This window comes from Hyperoodon ampullatus, assembly GCF_949752795.1.
Source record: "Hyperoodon ampullatus genome assembly, chromosome: 4".
Taxonomy (NCBI): domain Eukaryota; kingdom Metazoa; phylum Chordata; class Mammalia; order Artiodactyla; family Ziphiidae; genus Hyperoodon; species Hyperoodon ampullatus.
The window spans coordinates 56,955,588-56,975,065 of NC_136917.1; the positions used below are offsets into that span (position 1 = coordinate 56,955,588).

The following is a 19,478-nucleotide window of genomic DNA, read 5'->3' on the forward strand; positions in this document are numbered from 1 at the left end:
GCTTTCTCTTTTCCAGGTCTTTGTCTATAATCAGAATTTGGGGTTTTCTTTTAAGATCTCTAAAACGAATTTTAGTCATGCCATCTGACTAGCCGATATTAGTCCCAGCACTGGACTTGACAGAAGTTTCATTTTCTCCCCACTGGTGTCGGCTTCTATTGCTTCATCATCATAATTCTTCCTTGTTTGCATTTCAATAATTTACACTTTTGTTACTTTTCCTATTATTTTATTTAAATTTATGCTAATATATATTTCTTGCTTTGTTTCTTGAGTGGCAAGCTAAATTCACTTGTTTTAAATCATTTGCTTTTTGAAATTATTATAGTTGTCTACAGATTTACCCCTAAATGTTCTTTTCTCTGCATTCCACAATTTTTAATAAGTAATATTTTAATTTTTGTAGTTTTTATTTCATTGTGATTTTTTAAATCCAAGAGTAATTCAGGGTTGTAGATTTAAATGTCCAAACTTTTCTGTTTCCTTTTACTATTTTAAAATGTTTGCTTTGTGATTTTTCCAGGTTTATTGAGGTATAATTGACAAAATTGTAAGATATTTAAAGTGTACAACACGATGATTTGATATATGTATACATTGTGAAAGGATTCCTCTACTGAGCTAATTAACACATCCATCGCCTCACATATTTACCTGTGTGTGTGTGAGAACATCAGGTTCTACTCTTAGCAAATTTCTGTTATACAACACAGTGTTGTCAACTGTAGTCTCACGCTATACATTAGGTCCTAAGGCCTTATTCCTCTTACAGCTGAAGGTTTGTACCCTTTTACTAATCCCTCCCTATTTTCCTCACCAGCCACTTTGTGATTTAACTACATAAGGCATGTATATTATTTGTACTTTGAAATTTGCTCTACCTTTTTTGTAATGACTATGTAGTAAATTGTTGTAGATTTTCCATATGTTCATGTAAAAATTGGCTATTCTATATTTGTTGTGTATACAAATACCAAACAAATCTGTCAGATCAAGCTTATAGATTGTTATTCAAATATGCTGTGTGCTTAGTAATATTCTGCCTGTGTGATGTATTATTTCTTGTGGAACTGTGTTAAAATCTCTTTCAAATTTCAGATTTGAAAATCTGTATTATTTCCAAAGCTATACTGTTATTCAAATATGCTGTGTGCTTAGTAATTTTCTGCCTGTGTGATGTATTATTTTTTATGGAACTGTGTTAAAATCTCTTTCAAATTTCATATTTGAAAATAATCTGTATTATTTTCAAAGCTATATTGTTTGGTGATAGGAGCTCATGATTTTTATATCCTTTTGTTGTCTGTTCTTTTTATAAGTATGATCAGTTCATTAAAAAATCACCACTAATGTTGTTGTCTTAAACACTACTTTGGTGTTATATTAAATTGACATGACTGCTTTCTTGTGGGTAGGGTGTGTGTGCATATTTATCGACATCTTTATCTTCAGTATTTCAGTATATTTTTATTTTAAGCATGTATCTTGTCAGCAGAATAGATGGATTTAAAAAATCAACCAACTTGGCAATCTTGGTGTTTCAATAGGTTAAAAGGTCATTTATATATACACAGAAGCAAAGTTTTAAATTATAAGAGTTGAGAAAATTTTAAATTGTAACAACTTATGGTATTGAGAGTATACTCTTGGTACCAAACAGAAAATAAAAATAAAAATCCACATTTAGACATACAGCAAGAATGAGAGAATTTTTTAAAAGCCATCAGAGAAAATAAAGATTACCTAAAAAATAATAGTTTGTTGGCAGGAAATTCTCATTAGCAAAAGTAAGTTCCAGAATTCTCCAGGTCCCAGGCCATAACTAGGTATTTTAATGGCACTTTAATGGTATGCAGCAGTGGTATTCTGAATATCACAGCTCAGGTCTGAGAGACTTAGTGTTCATTTTCTGAAGCCAGCATGTGTGTCCACCTCACTCCCTTGGTCTTTAGCTTGCAACAAGTTACGACCATGGGAACTGTTAGGTAATGTTTTTATGTGATTTCCCCCCTTTTTAACTAGCCAAGGGGCCTAACTGCTTATTTTGGATTCAAGCAGTAAGCCTGGCTCAGGTCCCTTGTTTAGCCCGAAGCCCTTTTGTCCCTATTACACGGCTTGAACAATCTCATCTAAGTACAAGACTAGAATTCCCACTTTAGTTTTAGCCTGGCTCACCACTTTCTGTCCCATCTTCAGTCCATTTAGCTATGTATCTTTTATTTGTGCCTGACTATGCTTCTGCTTTCTTCTTTTTAATTTTATACGTGTATCTTTAATTTATTGGAGCAGAGTAAGTATATCAAAGCATCGATTTACTCCCCTACGATGCATTTCTTGTGAAGAGCTTACACACATTAAAATGGAATATATACTTGATTTCTGTTAGTTGTTTACATTACAGGCATAATATACAAATCACGAGGCTTCAAACTATTTCTCAAGTTGCACAGAAAATTTTCTGTCATTCATCTTATTACTTAATTCATAAGTTACTTAAACAGTTGATGTATTCTTGAGCATGCATAAAACACATCAAAATAAATGACTAAACAAAGGGCTAAGAAAGTTTAAATTTGCAGCTTACCTAGATTTCCATAATTTTATATTAACACAACTTAAAAATACTACTTTAGACAATCTTTACCTTTTCTAATGTCCCCAAATAAAACAGCACCCTGATAGATGACATCTACATTACATTTAAGGATAAATTAGGAGATATTTATAACTTAAGGATATTTGAAAACAGTATTAGTCACATTAATATTGGTGGACCTTTTCTAGTCAAACCCAATCCTTGCTAGATAAGAGAATGGTAAAGCCAGAAAAATACAATTATTTGGCCAGAAGCAAGCAAGAAAACTTTAGAAGCCAAATCTCCTTGTTCCTAATGCAGTGCTCTTTCCACAACTCTTTATCCCAACCACCTACATTATGATTAATTACAAACTCCTTTTCAATGAAAGAACAATGATAAAAATACTCGGATATAAACATTTAATGATTTCCTAGGATTTGTAAATAGAAAGCTACAATGATATATGGGAAATAGAGAACTATTAGTAGTAAAGAATGAAAGCAAGTAAGTAAACTCAGGAATTATTTTTACCTAGATAAATTTACTACACAAAGTTTACCTGAGAAAATGTTTGCTTTCTGTCTTCAAGTAAAGACTGGGGTGCTGATAGAAAATCCTTTTTCTCACGGCTCTCCTGGCTGATGAGTGTGTCAGCGTAGGTGGGCTGCGGGAAGGTCACGTGACTCATCTGCGAATCTGCGGTGAGCGAGACCTCGTGGGAATAGGTCTGCAGGAAAGCCCGCACCCCGTCCACAACCACAAAGTGAGAGACGGGCACGCCCGCCAATCCTCCTCCTGAAGCCTGGAGCACACGCGTCCTATGCCAGCGCCACAGTTTGAGCGCCAGCAGCGCAATGACAAAGGCGAGGAAGACGCAGGACACCGCGGCCACCGCCACCACCAGGTACAGCGTGAGGCTGGAGTTGTCCAGGTTGATGGAGGGTTCCATGCTGCCCAAGTCGGCCAGGACGTCTGGGATGCTGTCAGCCATCGCCACTGTGAGAGTAACTGTGGCAGAGAGAGGGGGCTGGCCGTGGTCCTGGACCGCCACCACCAGGCTCTGCTTGAACGCGTCTCTGTCCAGCAGGGCCCGCGCTGTGCGCACCTCGCCCGTGTGCAGCCCCACCGCGAAGAGTCCCGGCTCGCTGGCCTTGAGCAGGTGGTAGGACAGCCAGGCGTTCTGGCCCGAGTCTCTGTCCACAGCCACCACCTTGGTCACCAGGTAGCCGGGCTCTGCGGAGTGGGGTGCCAGCTCCACACCGGTGGAACCTTCAGTGGGGAAGGCGGGGTACAGAATCTCAGGTGTGTTGTCATTCTGGTCCAGCACGAATATGCCCAGTGACACGTTGCTGCTGAGCAGCGGGTCCCCGCTGTCACGAGCCATCACTCTCAATTGCAGGTCACGAGCCATCACTCTCAATTGCAGGTCACAGAGCTGCTCATAGTCGAAGGATCGCAATGCATACAGGACTCCAGTGTCTGAGTTGATAGAGACAAAGGAGGATAGAGGTACCCCCTGGATGGTGTCCTCCACCAGGGAATAAGTGACTTGTGCATTCTCATTGCTGTCAGCATCGTGGGCAGTCACGGAGAAAATGGAGGCACTTCTGGGGTTGTTTTCTGGAATGTCGGTGGAGTAGGAGTCCTGGAGGAAGACAGGGGAGTTGTCATTGATATCTGTCACTTGCAGTGAAATGTGTGTTTTGGTAGATAGAGTCGGAGTTCCATGATCTGCTGCTGTTACTGTGATGTTGTACTGGGAGGTAAGTTCTCTATCCATTGTTCTTTCTGTCACTAAACGGTAATAATTATCATCTAACTTTTCTAATTTAAAGGGTAGATTTCCAGAAATGGAACAGGTAGTGTGACCATTGTCTCCAGAGTCCTGGTCGTGCACACTGATAAGAGCAATTATGGCCCCAGGAGGAAAGTCTTCTGGGACTGCAGTGGTGAGAGGTGATGGTCACCTCTGGGGCATTATCATTTATGTCCAGAACTTTGACCAGCACCTTAGGTCTGGCCACGAGGCTTGAACCATCCTGAGCTTGAATTTCCATTGGATAAACTGTGTATTCTTCGAAATCCAGAGGTTCTTTATTTGATATTTCTCCTGTGTAAGAATCCAAGTGAAATACTTGTGCCACTTTGTGGTCTATATTATGAAACAAATATGTTACTTCCCCATTGGCTCCCTCATCTGGGTCCGTGGCTTTTACTGTGAGCAGCCGAGTGCCCAGAGGCACGTTCTCAGGGACACTCGTGTGGTACCGTGCTTGAGTAAACGCTGGAGGGTTGTCATTTGCATCCACCGCCTGAACTCGAATTCGGAGGGTTCCTGAACGGACTGGGTTGCCCCCATCAAAAGCGGTGAGGAGGCAGTGGACAGCGTCTTCTTCCCTATCTAGGGGACTCTGCAGCACCATCTCTGGCTGTTGGGACCCATCAGATCCCTGTTGCACATCCAGGGAGAAATGAGGGTTGGAGCTGAGCTGGTACATCTGGAGGGAATTCATACCCACATCAAGGTCTTGCCCAGAAGGTAGAGGGATCCTGGTACCTGGAGTGGTTATTTCATTCATTTTAAATTCTACTTCCTCTAACTGGAATTGGGGAGTGTTGTCATTAATATCAATTATTTCCACTTCAACAGGGAAAAGCTTCATTTTATCCTCTACCAAGACGTTAAAACTCAGCAGACACTGCAGGCTCTGAGCGCAGAGCTCCTCCCGGTCTATCCTGCCTGCGGTGACCAAGCTGCCGCTTCGCGGGTTCAGAGCAAAGAGCTGAGTCCTACCTCTGGAGATGATGTGGACTCCCCGCTCCGCCAGCTCCTGGGGTTGTAGTCCCAGGTCTTTGGCAATGTTGCCCACAAAGAAACCTTTGTCTGTCTCTTCTGGCACCGAGTAGAGGATCTTCCCAGCCTGGGCTTCCAACAACATCCCCAGAAAAAGGAACAGCAAGACCAGCCTGCGGCAGCCGAGCACCTTCACTCGAATCGTCATTGCTCTCTTGCTTCGTAGTTTTCTCCCAGTCTGGCACCAACAGTATTGTTTCTCTGCTCTTCTGAGTCTAAATTAACCGAATTTTCAGGAGAATTCAGAGCAGAAAGGGGTCCTGAAGTAGGATCTGGGCAGCCTCAGGGAGTCTTTTCAATCTGGCAGTGATGGAGGTTCTAAGAAGTTTTCTTCCCCCTCGGTGTGGGGTGTGTGTGTGTGTGTGTGTGTGTGTGTGTGTGTGTGTGTGTGTGTGTGTGTGTGTGTGTGTGTGTGTGTGTGTGTGTGTGTGTGTGTGTGTGTGTGTGTGTGTGTGTGTGTGTGTGTGCGCGCGCGCGCACGCGCGCTGCCTTTATCTCCCAGACTGGTGAACAGCGGCACCCAGAGTCCTAACCAGTTACTGCACTCCTAGATAATACTTGAACTTTCTCTTCTTATTAACCTGATCAACTTTTCCTCAAGTCTTAGTTATTGTCAAGGAAATAGTTAAGCATTATACATTATAACTATGAAAAGGAGAAATTGCTATGTTCATTTAATTAATTACATCTACATATTGCTTAATTGTAACATACAGTAGAATCCAAGCTATCCTGGATATTCCAGTAGTATTCCCAAGCTATCTGCTTTCCGTTTGCTAGTCAGGAAGTATCACAAAGGGGACAAATCATCCCTCCAGTTCTTCTGTAGTACATCTTGACCACTTGATAATTTCACAGGCCATATAGAAGAGCAAATGCCCTTTGACTGGAGGATGAAAAAAACTAAAAGGAAAAATAAACTTTTAGAGTGTAAGCAAGACTTTAAAAAATTGGACTATCCCATTTCCTATCCATTGCACTCTGAATATTTAGCAGAAACCTTGGAATTTTGAAGGACATATTTTATTCCATCCTTATTTTTCCTCTTTTACTGAAGCATCTATGTATTATGTGGATTTAAAAAGACCTTTAATATGGGCTTTTAAAAGACCTTCAACTCAGCTGAAAGTAATATATTTTGATATATTAAAATAACACTGGGCTTGGACTTCCCTGGCCATCCAGTGGTTAAGACTCCATGCTCCCACTGCAGGGGGCAGGGGTTTGATCCCTGATAGGGGAACTAAGATCCCGCGTGCCATGCCACATGGCCAAAATGAACAAACAAACAAACAAAAAAACCACTGGGCTCTTGGAATTTCATTGGAAAAATGTCACATGAATATCTAATTTAGACTAAAGTTAAGAGACACAAGAGGTAGTGAAATTTTTCAAAATTGAAAATAAAAAGGCCACATCTTTATTTTTAGATAGTCTATATTAGGATAATATGTATTCTCCTACATCCACACTTAATATTTTCTCCAGAAGAAGTTGGTTTTCTAAAACAGCAAGATTTTAAAACTATATTGCCTTCCTTCTTTTACTCATTGCAAATTAGTAAAAGGTTACTAACTAAAGTGTCTTGGGCTTAGTGTGATTTATTTATCCTTACACAGAAGTTAGGGAAGAATGATCTCTGCATTGCAGAGGCTGACATTTTTAGGAACAAGTTGGGCCAGATATTGGCAGCCAACCCATGGATAGCACGACTGAGAAGGCTCTGGAAAATGATGAAAGGAAACAATCAAAGGCCAGAATAGTTCTTGGAGAGAGACTCTATGTTCTTACACAACCAAATCTACAGTTTCCCATCTTCTCAAAGACAAATATAATGGAGCCCAAGAGCAGAAACTTAAAGATGCAGTGAGCCTCCTTCAATATTTCAAGGAAAGAACTCTTTAGCCAGAAACATAATTTTTCAGAACATACATTACTAGGCACAAAGTTTTGCCCAAAGGAATTTTCTGGGCTAATGAAACAAATCAAAATATACATAGAAACTAGCAAGCAAACTTGTAGAGCTCTCCCACACCCCTAAAGACAACAAAAAATAAGCAGGATTGCTTACAGCAGGATGATATGTATGAAATAAAAGTGTTATAAAACTCACACGAATACATTTGAATCCAATGTAATAGTTAAGGCTTCACTGCTGGTACTACAGAAACTATTTAGTTGAAGATGTTTCTGAGTTAACTTGAAGAAATTAAGACTTTGCAATATCTGAAGTCACATATTGACTGTAGGAGTAGGGCAAATCTCTCTTGCTGAAGTGGGAGCAACTCCAAGTCCAGGCTTGGACCAGGCTGAAAGCAGGGCTGGAGGAGCACTGCAGGCACCAGGCTATGGCCAGAGTCACTGCTAGGAAGAAGAACATGGAGATCAAGGCGAAAAGGCCATGACCAGGTAAAGCTGTAGCTCTGGCAGTAGGTGCTGAGTGGTCGCTGAGGTCTGTCTACAACTCTTGCAAAGACTAGCTGCAGCACGACGAATGTCGTCATTGAGCATGGTGACCAGCAAGCCCCAGAGAACAGTGTCTCTGTCATCTGCAGTGCCCCAGTGAGCATCTTGTTCTTGTGCATCCTCAGGTTGAAGAGTCAGATTAGGACACCTGAGAGGACAGTCAGGTGTTGTGCCCCAGTCAGCGTCCACCTTGGCGACCAGGTAGTTGAGCTGCAGTGTGTGATGCCCCATTGAAGAGGCATGTGACTTCCAGGTGCAACTCCCAGCATAGCACATCTTCTGTGAGTTTTTGCAGTGGTGGTACACCATTACAGGCAGGCTCAGGCTGACACAGAGCACTGGTCGCAGGCTACAGAGTCAGCTCAAAGGTAGGCTGCAGTGAACACCACTGTGCTCTGCACTCACTGACACATCAGACAACAGCACCCAGGTCACTGGCCAGGAAAAATAGGAGGCACTTAGGGCACCAAGTTTCAGTTGGAAGCACTAAAGTGTGCAATGGAGGCTCTGGGTGAGTGTTCCCAATCTCCGGGACCATACAGTAGACCTGTTGGAAAATTAGAGCATTTTTGTTGATGTGGGTTATATGCAGGCTAAGACTTACACTGGAGGAAAGGGACAGCTTGTCTTTGTTACCTCATGATTCCGAATCTGCTCCCAGTCTAGAATCCTTTCTGTCAGTAGCTTACAAAGAATTACAGAGTAATTCTTTGTTGTGAATTGTTTGGCTATGTGTTTATTACTCTCTACAATATCTTTCATTTTTCTCTTCAAGAAATCTCTGAGTCCTGTTGTTTTGATTAGAGCAACCACAGTTCTTATCTCTAATAGGACTAAACACTCAGCTGAAAGTCACCTGCACGGCATCATAGTTCTCAACCTGCATTTCAACCAGGATTGTGAAAAGTGCCCTTAACTGTCTCCAGTCTTCTCTTCTAAGCTGTGATACAACAGTCACTCTTCAAAGTCAAAGATGGTGCTGTCGTTATTGAATATACTGTGTATGCCCTGTGAGACCGTGTAGAACTCTACCTTAAGGGTGTCATCTAGGTCAGTAGGGATCACCTGAAGAATGCAGACAAGGAGGTTCTCTGGCAGGCAGACTCTGCTGTATACTTTGTAGCTCAGTATGGGAGGACTGGCTTTGGCATCCAAGACCTGCATCTTGCCCTGAGCCTCCTCCCCACCACTAAGTGGTGGCAGCTCTGCTACTCTGGTCCAAATTTCTCCAATAAATAACCAGAGTATTTACTGCCCTAGTGTTCTCTTTTACTTTTGGCAGTAAGGGAGATGGTTAACTGAAATTAATTTGATAAACTTGTACAGAATTACTTGCAGCATTCATATCTACTGCAGTTTAGGAGTAAACTTTGCTCCTATTAAGATGTTTTCCAGAATTTTCAAAACAAAATGGCTGTGCTCAAAGCCATATGTTATTTATATCAAGGATAAATACTTTATATAAAAAACATTTATAGGATTTCCAGCGAAGGTTTCAGATTCAAGGGGCCTAGGGACTTCCTTTGGCCTATTGGCTAGATCTATCCTGTCATTTGTTCCTTCCTGCTCTCTTTGCTGGCGGTAAAGAGAGGCTTCTCAGCACTCACCCAATGGTTCTTGTCACCAACATGTAGATCTTTGGCGAGATTCCCCACTTTTAAATCCTTGGCTACCTCTTCCGGAATCTCTCAGCGTAACTGCTGTGCAGTTCACTAGGCTGAACAAAGACATCAGAAAAGGAAAGAGTGCTTCCTGCACTCCCGCGTCTTCCCTGTGGGGAGACTTCTCTCTCTTCACGATGCTGCTTCGTAGGACCGAATGCACCTCGCTACAGTTGCTCCTCGGATTACCAAGGTAAGCTGGAAAGAAAAGGCAGCAGCTCTCTCAGACCTTCCTGACCCAGATATTTGGAGCAGATTGCGGGAGAGATGGCGTTAAGAGTCCGCTCCTGGTGTGTTTCTCAAAAGTGTGCATATATCGCTGCGTCAGAACCGCCATTGGGTTCCTTTATTTCACTCTAAGCCACGGATTGGCTAACAGCGGCACCCAGAGGTCCAGTAGGATAGCTACCACATGTTATTTCTGAAAATCCTCACAGGAGACTGTATTTGCTTTATTTCCGGGACTTGTTTTTACAATACCAGTTGGTTCAGTATAAAGGCTACAAGTCACTATTTCTTTTTGACAAAATACTAATAAAATGGTCTTTCCACAAAATTTAAGTCAAACGTTTTAATTTATTAAAATTCACATCAGCTTAAAATAAAAATTCTTACACAATTTCCCTCTTGACATTTCCTTTTGAAGAACACTTGAAGCTTCTTTTTCTTAAACATTTTTTACCCAAGAAATTACCCACTGTAAAAAGAATTTTACATTAGAAAAGGAAATTCTCACTGTATATTCTACAATATAAAAGAAACTTGCACTATAAAAGGTAGAAAATACTGACAAAAATTTTCAAGTATCAGTAATAGCATTACTTAACTACAATTTTACATATAACATAAAATTTACCAACTTAACCATTTTAAGTGTACAGTTCAGTAGTATTAAATACATTCATAATGTCATGCAACCATCACAATCATCCATCTCCAGAACTCTTTTTATCTTATAAAACTGAAACCTATATCCATTAAATGGTAACTCCTCATTCTCCCTTCTCTCCAGCCCCTGGCAAACACCATTCTACTTGCTCTCTCTATGATTTTGACTACTCTAAATACTTCATATAAGTGGAATCATATGGTATTTGTCTTGTGTGTGTGTGTGTGACTGGCTTGTTTTACATAGCATAATATCCTCAAGGTTCATCCATGTTGCAGCATATGTCAGATTTTCCTTCCTTTTTAAAAGAGTATGGAAGTTCCTCAAAAAATTAAAAATAGAACTACCACATGATCCAGCAATTCCACTTCTGGGTATGTTTCTGGAAAAACGAAAACACTAATTCAGAAAGATGTAATCACCCCTATGTTCACTGCAGCACCATTTACAATAGCCAAGATATGGAAGCAACCTAAGTGTCCATCAATAAATGAATGGATAAATAAGATGTGGTACATATACAAAGCCATAAAAAAGAACAAAATCTTGCCATTTGCTACAACATGGATGGACCTAGAGGGTATAATGTTAAGTGAAGTAAATCAAACAGAAAAATACCACATGATTTCACTTACATGTGGAATCTGAAAAAGCAAAACAAATAAACATAACAAAACGGAAACAGATTCACAGATACAAAGAACAAACAGGTGGCTGTCAGAAGGGAGAGGGGTGAAGGGATGAGTAAAATAGGTGAGGAATAGTAAGAGGTACAAACTTCCAGTTACAAAATAAATGAGTCACAGGGATGAAATGTACAGCATGGGGAATACAATATTGTCAATAAAATTGTAGTAACTTTGTATGGTGACAAATGGCAACTAGACTTACAGTGGAGGTGATTATTTTGTAATGTACAGAAATATCGAATGACTGTGCCGTGCACCTGGAACTAACATAGTGTTGTAAGTCAATTATACTTCAATTTAAAAAAAGAATTTCCTTCCTTTTCAAAGCTGAATAATATTCCATTGTATGTACACATACCATAGTTTGCTTATGCATTCATTGGTTGATGGACACCTGGGGTGCATCTAACTTTTAGCTATTATGAATAATGCTGGTATGAACAAGGGTGTATCAACATCTCTTAGAGACCCTGCTTTCAATTCTTTAGGGTATACACAAAGAATTGGAATTGATGGATCATATAGTAATTCAATTTTTAAATTTTTGAGGAACCACTGACTGTTTTCCACAGTGGCTGTACCATTTTATATTCCCACCAACAGTGCACAGGATTTCATTATTCCACATCTTTGCCAATATTTATTATTTCCTGTTTTTTTTTTGGGGGGGGGTACGCGGGCCTCTCACTGTTGTGGCCTCTCCCGTCATGGAGCACAGGCTCCGGACGTGCAGGCTCAGCAGCCATGGCTCACGGGCCCAGCCGCTCTGCGGCACTTGCGATCCTCCCAGACCGGGGCACGAACCTGTGTCCCCTGCATCGGCAGGTGGACTCCCAACCGCTGTGCCACCAGGGAAGCCCCTCCTGTTTTTTTAATAGCAGTCATCCTAATGGGCGTGACGTGGTATCTCACTGTTGTTTTTATTTGCATTTCCCTAATGATTAGTAATGTTAAGCATCTTCTCATGTGCTTATCAGGCATTTGTATCTTTTTTTGAATTACATATATACTAATATAATCCTCCCAATAATCAGCTATTTCATAGATACCACTGGTTACCTCTATAGACTGAATATTTGTGTCCCCCGCCGCCCCAAATTTCACATGTTGAAACCTAATCAATGTGATGGTATTTAGAGGCAGGGCTTTGGAGAGGTGATTAGGTCATGAGGTTGGAGTGCACATGAATGGCATTAGTGCCCCTGTAAAATAGGCTGCAGAGAACTCCTCCACTCCTTCCACCATGTGAGGTTACAGCAAAAAACACTGCCACCTATGAACCAGGAAGCCTGCCCTCACCAGACACCAAAGCTGCCAGTGTTTTTATCTCAGACTTCTCAGCTTTCAGATCTGAGAAATAAATTTCAGGTGCTTATAAGGCACTCAGTTTATGATATTTTGACACAGCAGCCCAAATAAATTATGACAGTTGCCCATGCTCTTTCCTCTCTTCTAACATTTCATTTTTAGTTTAGAGTCCCACCCTCTGTGCACCTAAGGGGCAGCTGAACCTATTCATAGCTGTAGTAGGTTCTGATAGGTCTAAACCAATATTGGTGATCTCATTCCTCTTGCCAGTGTTTAGTTAGAAATGTGGCTTAAAACAATTAATAATTAGAAAATAAGCTTAGGGCAAGGTTTCTCAACCCTGGTACTATTTTGAGTCAGATAACTTTGTTGGGGGGAGATGTTCTATGCATTATAGGATATTTAGACGCACCCATGAGAGGCCAGGAGATCCCGCAGGTGCAACAATCAAAATGTCTCCAGACATCACCAAATGTCTCCTTCTCTCCACCATTTTGAAAATCACAGGCTTAGGGTATTCTGCTGGTGACTATTACTGAGCCCGGGATAGGTATATAGTCTAAGTTGGTCCAATCAAATTGAAAGACAGATTTTGGTTGGGAAGAGCCACTCTCTGAACTTACCATGGACAAGGAAGGAAGTTCCCCAGTTACTGCTGGCAGGTTTCTTATGACGACAGACTTTGGAAATTTACAAGGAGGTGAGGGTAAAGCTGAAAGAATAATAAAGTATAAATAAATGTTCATTATCCAAAATTAGCAAGAGTTAAACAATTTGTGCCAGACCATAATTCGATCCTGCCTAGAGGCAGCCATACTTCTAGAACTGCACTGTCCGATAGAGTAATCACCTGCCACATGTGGCCACTGGGCACTTGAAATGTGGCTAGTCCAAACTAGCCACAGAGATGAGATGTGCTGTAAGTGTAAAATAAACACTTGATTTTGAAGATTCAGTACAAAATGAGAATGTAAAATATTGTTAATATTTTATACTATGATTATATGTTGAGCAATATTTTGGTAATTAGGTTTAATAAAATGTCATTGAAATTAATTTCACATGTTTCCTTTTGGCATTTAAATGTGGCTACTAGATAATTTAACATACGTATGTGACTTTCACCTGTGGCTCACATTATATTTCTATTGGACAGAGCTGCTCTAGACTACCTGGTTTTCGAGATAACACATTTTCTTATTGTTTAAACCAGTGTAAATTAGGTTGGTCTTTTTTTCTATCAAAAGCATCCTATTTGATACAAGAGACTGCTACAATTTAGTTAACCTGCTTTTTACTGATTATATACTGCTGGAACAGTATATAAGTGTATTTTGGGGGCTATCTGCTATTTCCTCACTACTATAATTTTCAATCTCCAAAATATACACAAGCCTTCTCCCATCACTAACATTTTTTTTAACCTCCACAGTATAAGGAACTTGAAAGTTTATTAAAGGGAATTTTCAATCATACAGCATTAGCCCAATTGTGATACTCCTTTATCATAAGTAGGAAGCCCTTTGAGGCTTATTACCACACTGGGGAATTTATTGCTCCCCCTCAAATCTTTGGTTCACCAGTATCACAGATATTCTATGGAAAAACCACAGGAGTGTAATTCCATTATCAACTCAGAGTGTTTCTACATGTCAAGTGGATTTCATTAAAAAAACAACATTTGACAAAATTCTACACACATTTATGATAAAAACCCTCCAGAAAGTAGGTATAGAGGGAACTTACCTCAACGTAATAAAGGCCATATATGACAAACCCACAGCCAAAATCGTTCTCAATGGTGAAAAACTGAAACCATTTCCACTAAGATCAGGAACAAGACAAGGTTGTCCACCCTCACCACTATTATTCAACATAGTTTTGGAAGCTTTAGCCACAGCAATCAGAGAAAAAGAAGAAATAAAAGGAATCCAAATCGGAAAAGAAGAAGTAAAGCTGTCACTGTTTGCAGATTACATGATACTACGCATAGAGAATACTAAAGATGCTACTAGAAAACTACTAGAGCTAATCAATGAACTTGGTAAAGTAGCAGGATACAAAATTAATGCACAGAAATCTCTTGCATTCCTATAAACTAGAGATGAAAAATCTGAAAGAGAAATTAAGGAAACACTCCCATTTACCACTGCAACAAAAAGAATAAAATACCTAGGAATAAACCTACCTAAGGAGACAAAAGACCTATATGCAGAAAACTATAAGACACTGATGAAAGAAATTAAAGATGATACAAACAGATGGAGAGAGATACCAGGTTCTTGGATAGGAAGAATCAACATTGTGAAAGTGACTATACTACCCAAAGCAATCTACAGATTCAGTGCAATCCCTATCAAGCTACCAATGGCAGTTTTCACAGAACTAGAACAAAACATTTCACAATATGTATGGAAACACAAAAGACCCCGAATAGCCAAAGCAATCTTGAGAAAGAAAAATGGAGCTGGAGGAATCAGGCTCCCAGACTCCAGACTATACTACAAAGCTACAGTTATCAAGACAATATGGTACTGGCACAAAAACAGAAATATAGATCAATGGAACAGGATAGAAAGCCCGGAGATAAACCCACGCACATATGGTCACCTTATTTTTGATAAAGGAGGCAAGAATATACAATGGAGAAAAGACAGCCTCTTCAATAAGTGGTGCCGGGAAAACTGAACACCCGCATGTAAAAGAATGAAATTAGAACACTCCTTAACACCATACACAAAAATAAACTCAAAATGGATTAAAGACCTAATGTAAGGCCAGACACTATCAAACTCTTAGAGGAAAACATAGGCAGAACACTCTATGACATAAATCACAGCAAGATCCTTTTTGACACACCTCCTAGAGAAATGGAAATAAAAACAAATATAAACAACTGGGACCTAATGAAACTTAAAAGCTTTTGCACAACAAAGGAAACCATAAACAAGATGAAAAGACAACCCTCAGAATGGGAGAAAATATTTGCAAATGAAGCAACTGACAAAGGATTAATCTCCAAAATTTACAAGCAGCTCATGCAGCTCAATATCAAAAAAACAAACAACCCAATCCAAAAATGGGCAGAAGACCTAAATAGACATTTCTCCAAAGAAGATATACAGATTGCCAACAAACATATGAAAGGATGCTCAACATCACTAATCATTAGAGAAATGCAAATCAAAACTACAATGAGGTGTCACCTCACACCAGTCAGAATGGCCATCATCAAAAAATCTACAAATAAATGCTGGAGAGGGTGTGGAGAAAAGGGAACCCTCTTGCACTGTTGGTGGGAATGTAAATTGATACAGCCACTATGGAGAACAGTGTGGAGTTTCCTTAAAAGCTAAAAATAGAAATACCATACAACCCAGCAATCTCACTACTGGGCATATACCCTGAGAAAACCATAATTCAAAGAGTCATGTACCACAATGTTCATTGCAGCTCTATTTATAATAGCCAGGACATGGAAGCAACCTAAGTGTCCATCGACAGATGAACGGATAAAGAAGATGTGGCACATATATACAATGGAATATTACTCAACCATAAAAAGAAACGAAATTGAGTTATTTGTAGTGAGTTGGATGGACCTAGAGTCTGTCATACAGAGTGAAGTAAGTCAGAAAGAGAAAAATAAACACTGTATGCTAACACATATATATGGAATCTAAAAAAAAAAAAAAAAAGTTCTAAAGAACCTGGGGGAAGGACAGGAATAAAGTAGAGAATGGACTTGAGGACACGGGGAGGGGAAAGGGTAAGCTGGGACGAAGTGAGAGAGTGGCATGGACATATATACACTACCAAATGTAAAACAGATAGCTAGTGGGAAGCAGCCGCATAGCACAGGGAGATCAGCTCAGTGCTTTGTGACCACCTAGAGGGGTGGGATAGGGAGGGTGGGAGGGAGAAGCAAGAGGGAGGAGATATGGGGATATATGTATATGTATAGCTGATTCACTTTGTTATAAAGCAGAAACTAACACACCATTGTAAAGTAATTATACTCCAATAAAAGTGTTAAAAAAATTAAACAAAATTAAAAATTCAGTTCCCCGGGACTTGTCTGGCAGTGTAGTGGTTAAGAATCTGCCTGCCAATGCAGGGGACACGGGTTTGAGCCCTGGTCTGGGAAGATCTCACATGCCGTGGAGCAACTAAGCCCGTGAGCCACAACTACTGAGCCTGCGTGCTGCAACTACTGAAGCCCGCGCACCTAGAGCCCGTGCTCTGCAACAAGAGAAGCCACCACAATGAGAAGCCCATGCAATGCAACGAAGTGAAGCCCCTGCTCGCTCCAACTAGAGAAGGCCCGTGCGCAGCAACAGAGATGCAATGCAGCCAAAAATAAATAAATACATAAAATTCAGTTCCCCAGTCAAAACAACAACAACAACAACAACAACAACTGGACTTATCAATAGACATTACGGTAATGGTGATGTGGCAGTGCCCTTAGGTTTAAGATCAATGTAACTACCCCTCAAAAAATAGCATTCAGAAAATGTATTAAACTCAAAAACAGAAAATATGTTTCAGGATTGAAGGAGGTAGATACTTCAGGGGAAACTTCAGTTGATCCTTTTAATTATCCCTGACAACCATCCATTTCAAGGTTTAATAACTAAAATACACCATAATTTTGGCAAATCTGAATTGCCTAGAATTTATCTCAAGTTATTTTCTGTGACAAAGATATTTGAGCATCATAAAACTCATAGGAAATTAAAATGCAAAGCAATATTTGGATTATTGTCATGTATAAGCATGGCCTCACATTTTATAGGGTTAAATAAAGCATTATGCAAAGGCTAGCATGCTAAACTCATATCTATTAAGTAAGTAAAATCAGGTACAATTAAGGGACAAGCACATTGGAAAAATTTCTTCAAAAAGAGGAAATAGATCATCCTGGAAATTATATATACATCAGCTAACATTCTTGAACACATTACAGAACAAAGAACTAAAGTACAGTTATGTAGAAGAGCATAATTTTCCTTCAAACTTAACATAGAAAACCAAACTGGTGCCAAACCATTTAAGTTCCACCCCATGACACACAGTAGCACAGTCTACGAAACCAAAGGGGTCACATTCACACACGCTATTTGCAAACTTCTGGCCTCATAACAATTGGCACGGTCCGTGACTGGAGAGGAAATGTATATATAAAGTGGCTCTATCTCATTTTAAGGCGACATAGAATGTATTTTCTCTGACAAATTATTATAGGATTTAGATTGTATTTATGTTCTTTCTGGATGGATCAATTGTTTCATACAATTAGCAAATATTTTTTATCTCCCACGTTTTGATACTAGGCACTGGGACCGGATGAACGTGATATTAGACTCCTGATTATTTTGGAGCTTCCAATCCTAGGTGAGGAAGACAATAAGTACATAAAGAAATAAAGTGAATTTTTTAAATGTTAATCACATTTTAAGTGAATTCTCTAAAACTTAGATGCAGGTGTTGATATTTTAGAGAATAGAAATTGAAATTTTAATGACCTTGATAGTCTACCAAATTGATCCTGTTAATAAATGGAAATGAATAGGAATAAGTGGAAACTGTTATACAGTTAGACTGAAGCACTATAAGTACATATTGAAGAATACTTGAACACCTAAAGAAGAGGCAAGCAGAAAAGTTATCCAAACAGTAGTGGTGGATTTTTTAAAATTCCAAACTAATTTAAAAATTACTGGCAAATGAGTAGAAGGAAGTAATACTTCAATTATATTCTACTTTAATCAGACTACTCGTCTTTCAGCCAACTGTCCTAAATGAACATAGGCCTCCAGAAGAACACTCCCTTCTCTGTTTACATTTATATCTACATCAAACACATTAAAAAGAGGAATCACTACTCAGCCATAAAAAGGAACGAAACTGGGTCATCTGTAGAGACGTGGATGGATCTAGAGACTCACACAGAATGAAGTCAGAAAGAGAAAAACGAATATTGTATATTAACGCATATATGTGGAACCTAGAAAAATGGTACAGATGAACCGGTTTGCAGGGCAGAAATTGAGACACAGATGCAGAGAACAAACGTATGGACACCAAGCGGGGGAAGTGGCGGGGTGGGGGGAGGGCGGGGATGAACTGGGAGATTGGGATTGACATGTATACACAAATATGTATTAAGTGGATGACTAATAAGAACCTGCTGTATAAAAAATAAATAAAATTAAATTAAAAAAGAGGAATCACCCTTGTTCCCTCAGGGGGGCTTCAAAACAGAAACAGACCCAGTCATGGGCCCCCTACGGCCATCTTCATAATCAACAAACACAGACTTAGCATTATAGTGGTATGCACGTCCTCACACCACTGAGTTTGGTACTTTAAAATCCACGGTATGGTTAGTTATACATTCTATCGGCTCCAGATTGAATATAGGCTGTGGAGATGCCGAGATGTTCCCAGTAACAAACACCACGGACTCCCTATCTCCGGCAATCAACCGGAAGCCTAGGAGGTATCCGGCCCCACAGAGATCCGGTAAAAGCCCTGGCTTAGCGGAGGAGGTACGGGAGGCGCGCGGGAGGATCTATGTCCTTCTTAGAACCGTTTTCTCTTTTTTTTTTTTTTTTTTTTTTGGCGGTAAGCGGGCCTCTCGCTGTTGTGGCCTCTCCCATTGCAGAGCATAGGCTCCGGACGCGCAGGCTCAGAGGCCATGGCTCACGGGCCCAGCCGCTCCGCGGCATGTGGGATCTTTCCGGACCGGGGCACGAACCCATATCCCCTGCATCGGCAGGCGGACTCTCAACCACTGCGCCACCAGGGAAGACCCCGTTTTCTCCACATACTTTTAAACCAACAGCTCTTTGCGAAACAGTCTTCATCCCTTTAAGGCCAAGTTCTCGCGAGACGACAAGACGCCGGATCGCGTAATCGCGCGTTGCGCCTGCGCGCACTGGGGCAGCTCGCACTTCCGCTCGAGGCGTGTTGCCGCTCACAGCAGCTTCCCGTCTCGTGTGGTGACGCAGCTGTTTTTTCTCGGCTA

The 19,478-nt window shown here is 40.4% G+C and overlaps 1 protein-coding gene across 1 annotated transcript; it reads right to left on the minus strand.

Moving 5' to 3' along the window:
• Positions 1 to 3,122: 3,122 nt before the first annotated feature.
• Positions 3,123 to 5,580, minus strand: LOC307051388 (protocadherin gamma-A1-like; the record flags this gene model as incomplete). Its single annotated transcript, XM_079701703.1, is given in 2 exon segments — positions 3,123 to 4,533; positions 4,535 to 5,580. Coding segments are annotated over 2 exon segments (2,457 nt in total).
• Between the last annotated feature and the right edge of the window lie 13,898 nt (positions 5,581 to 19,478).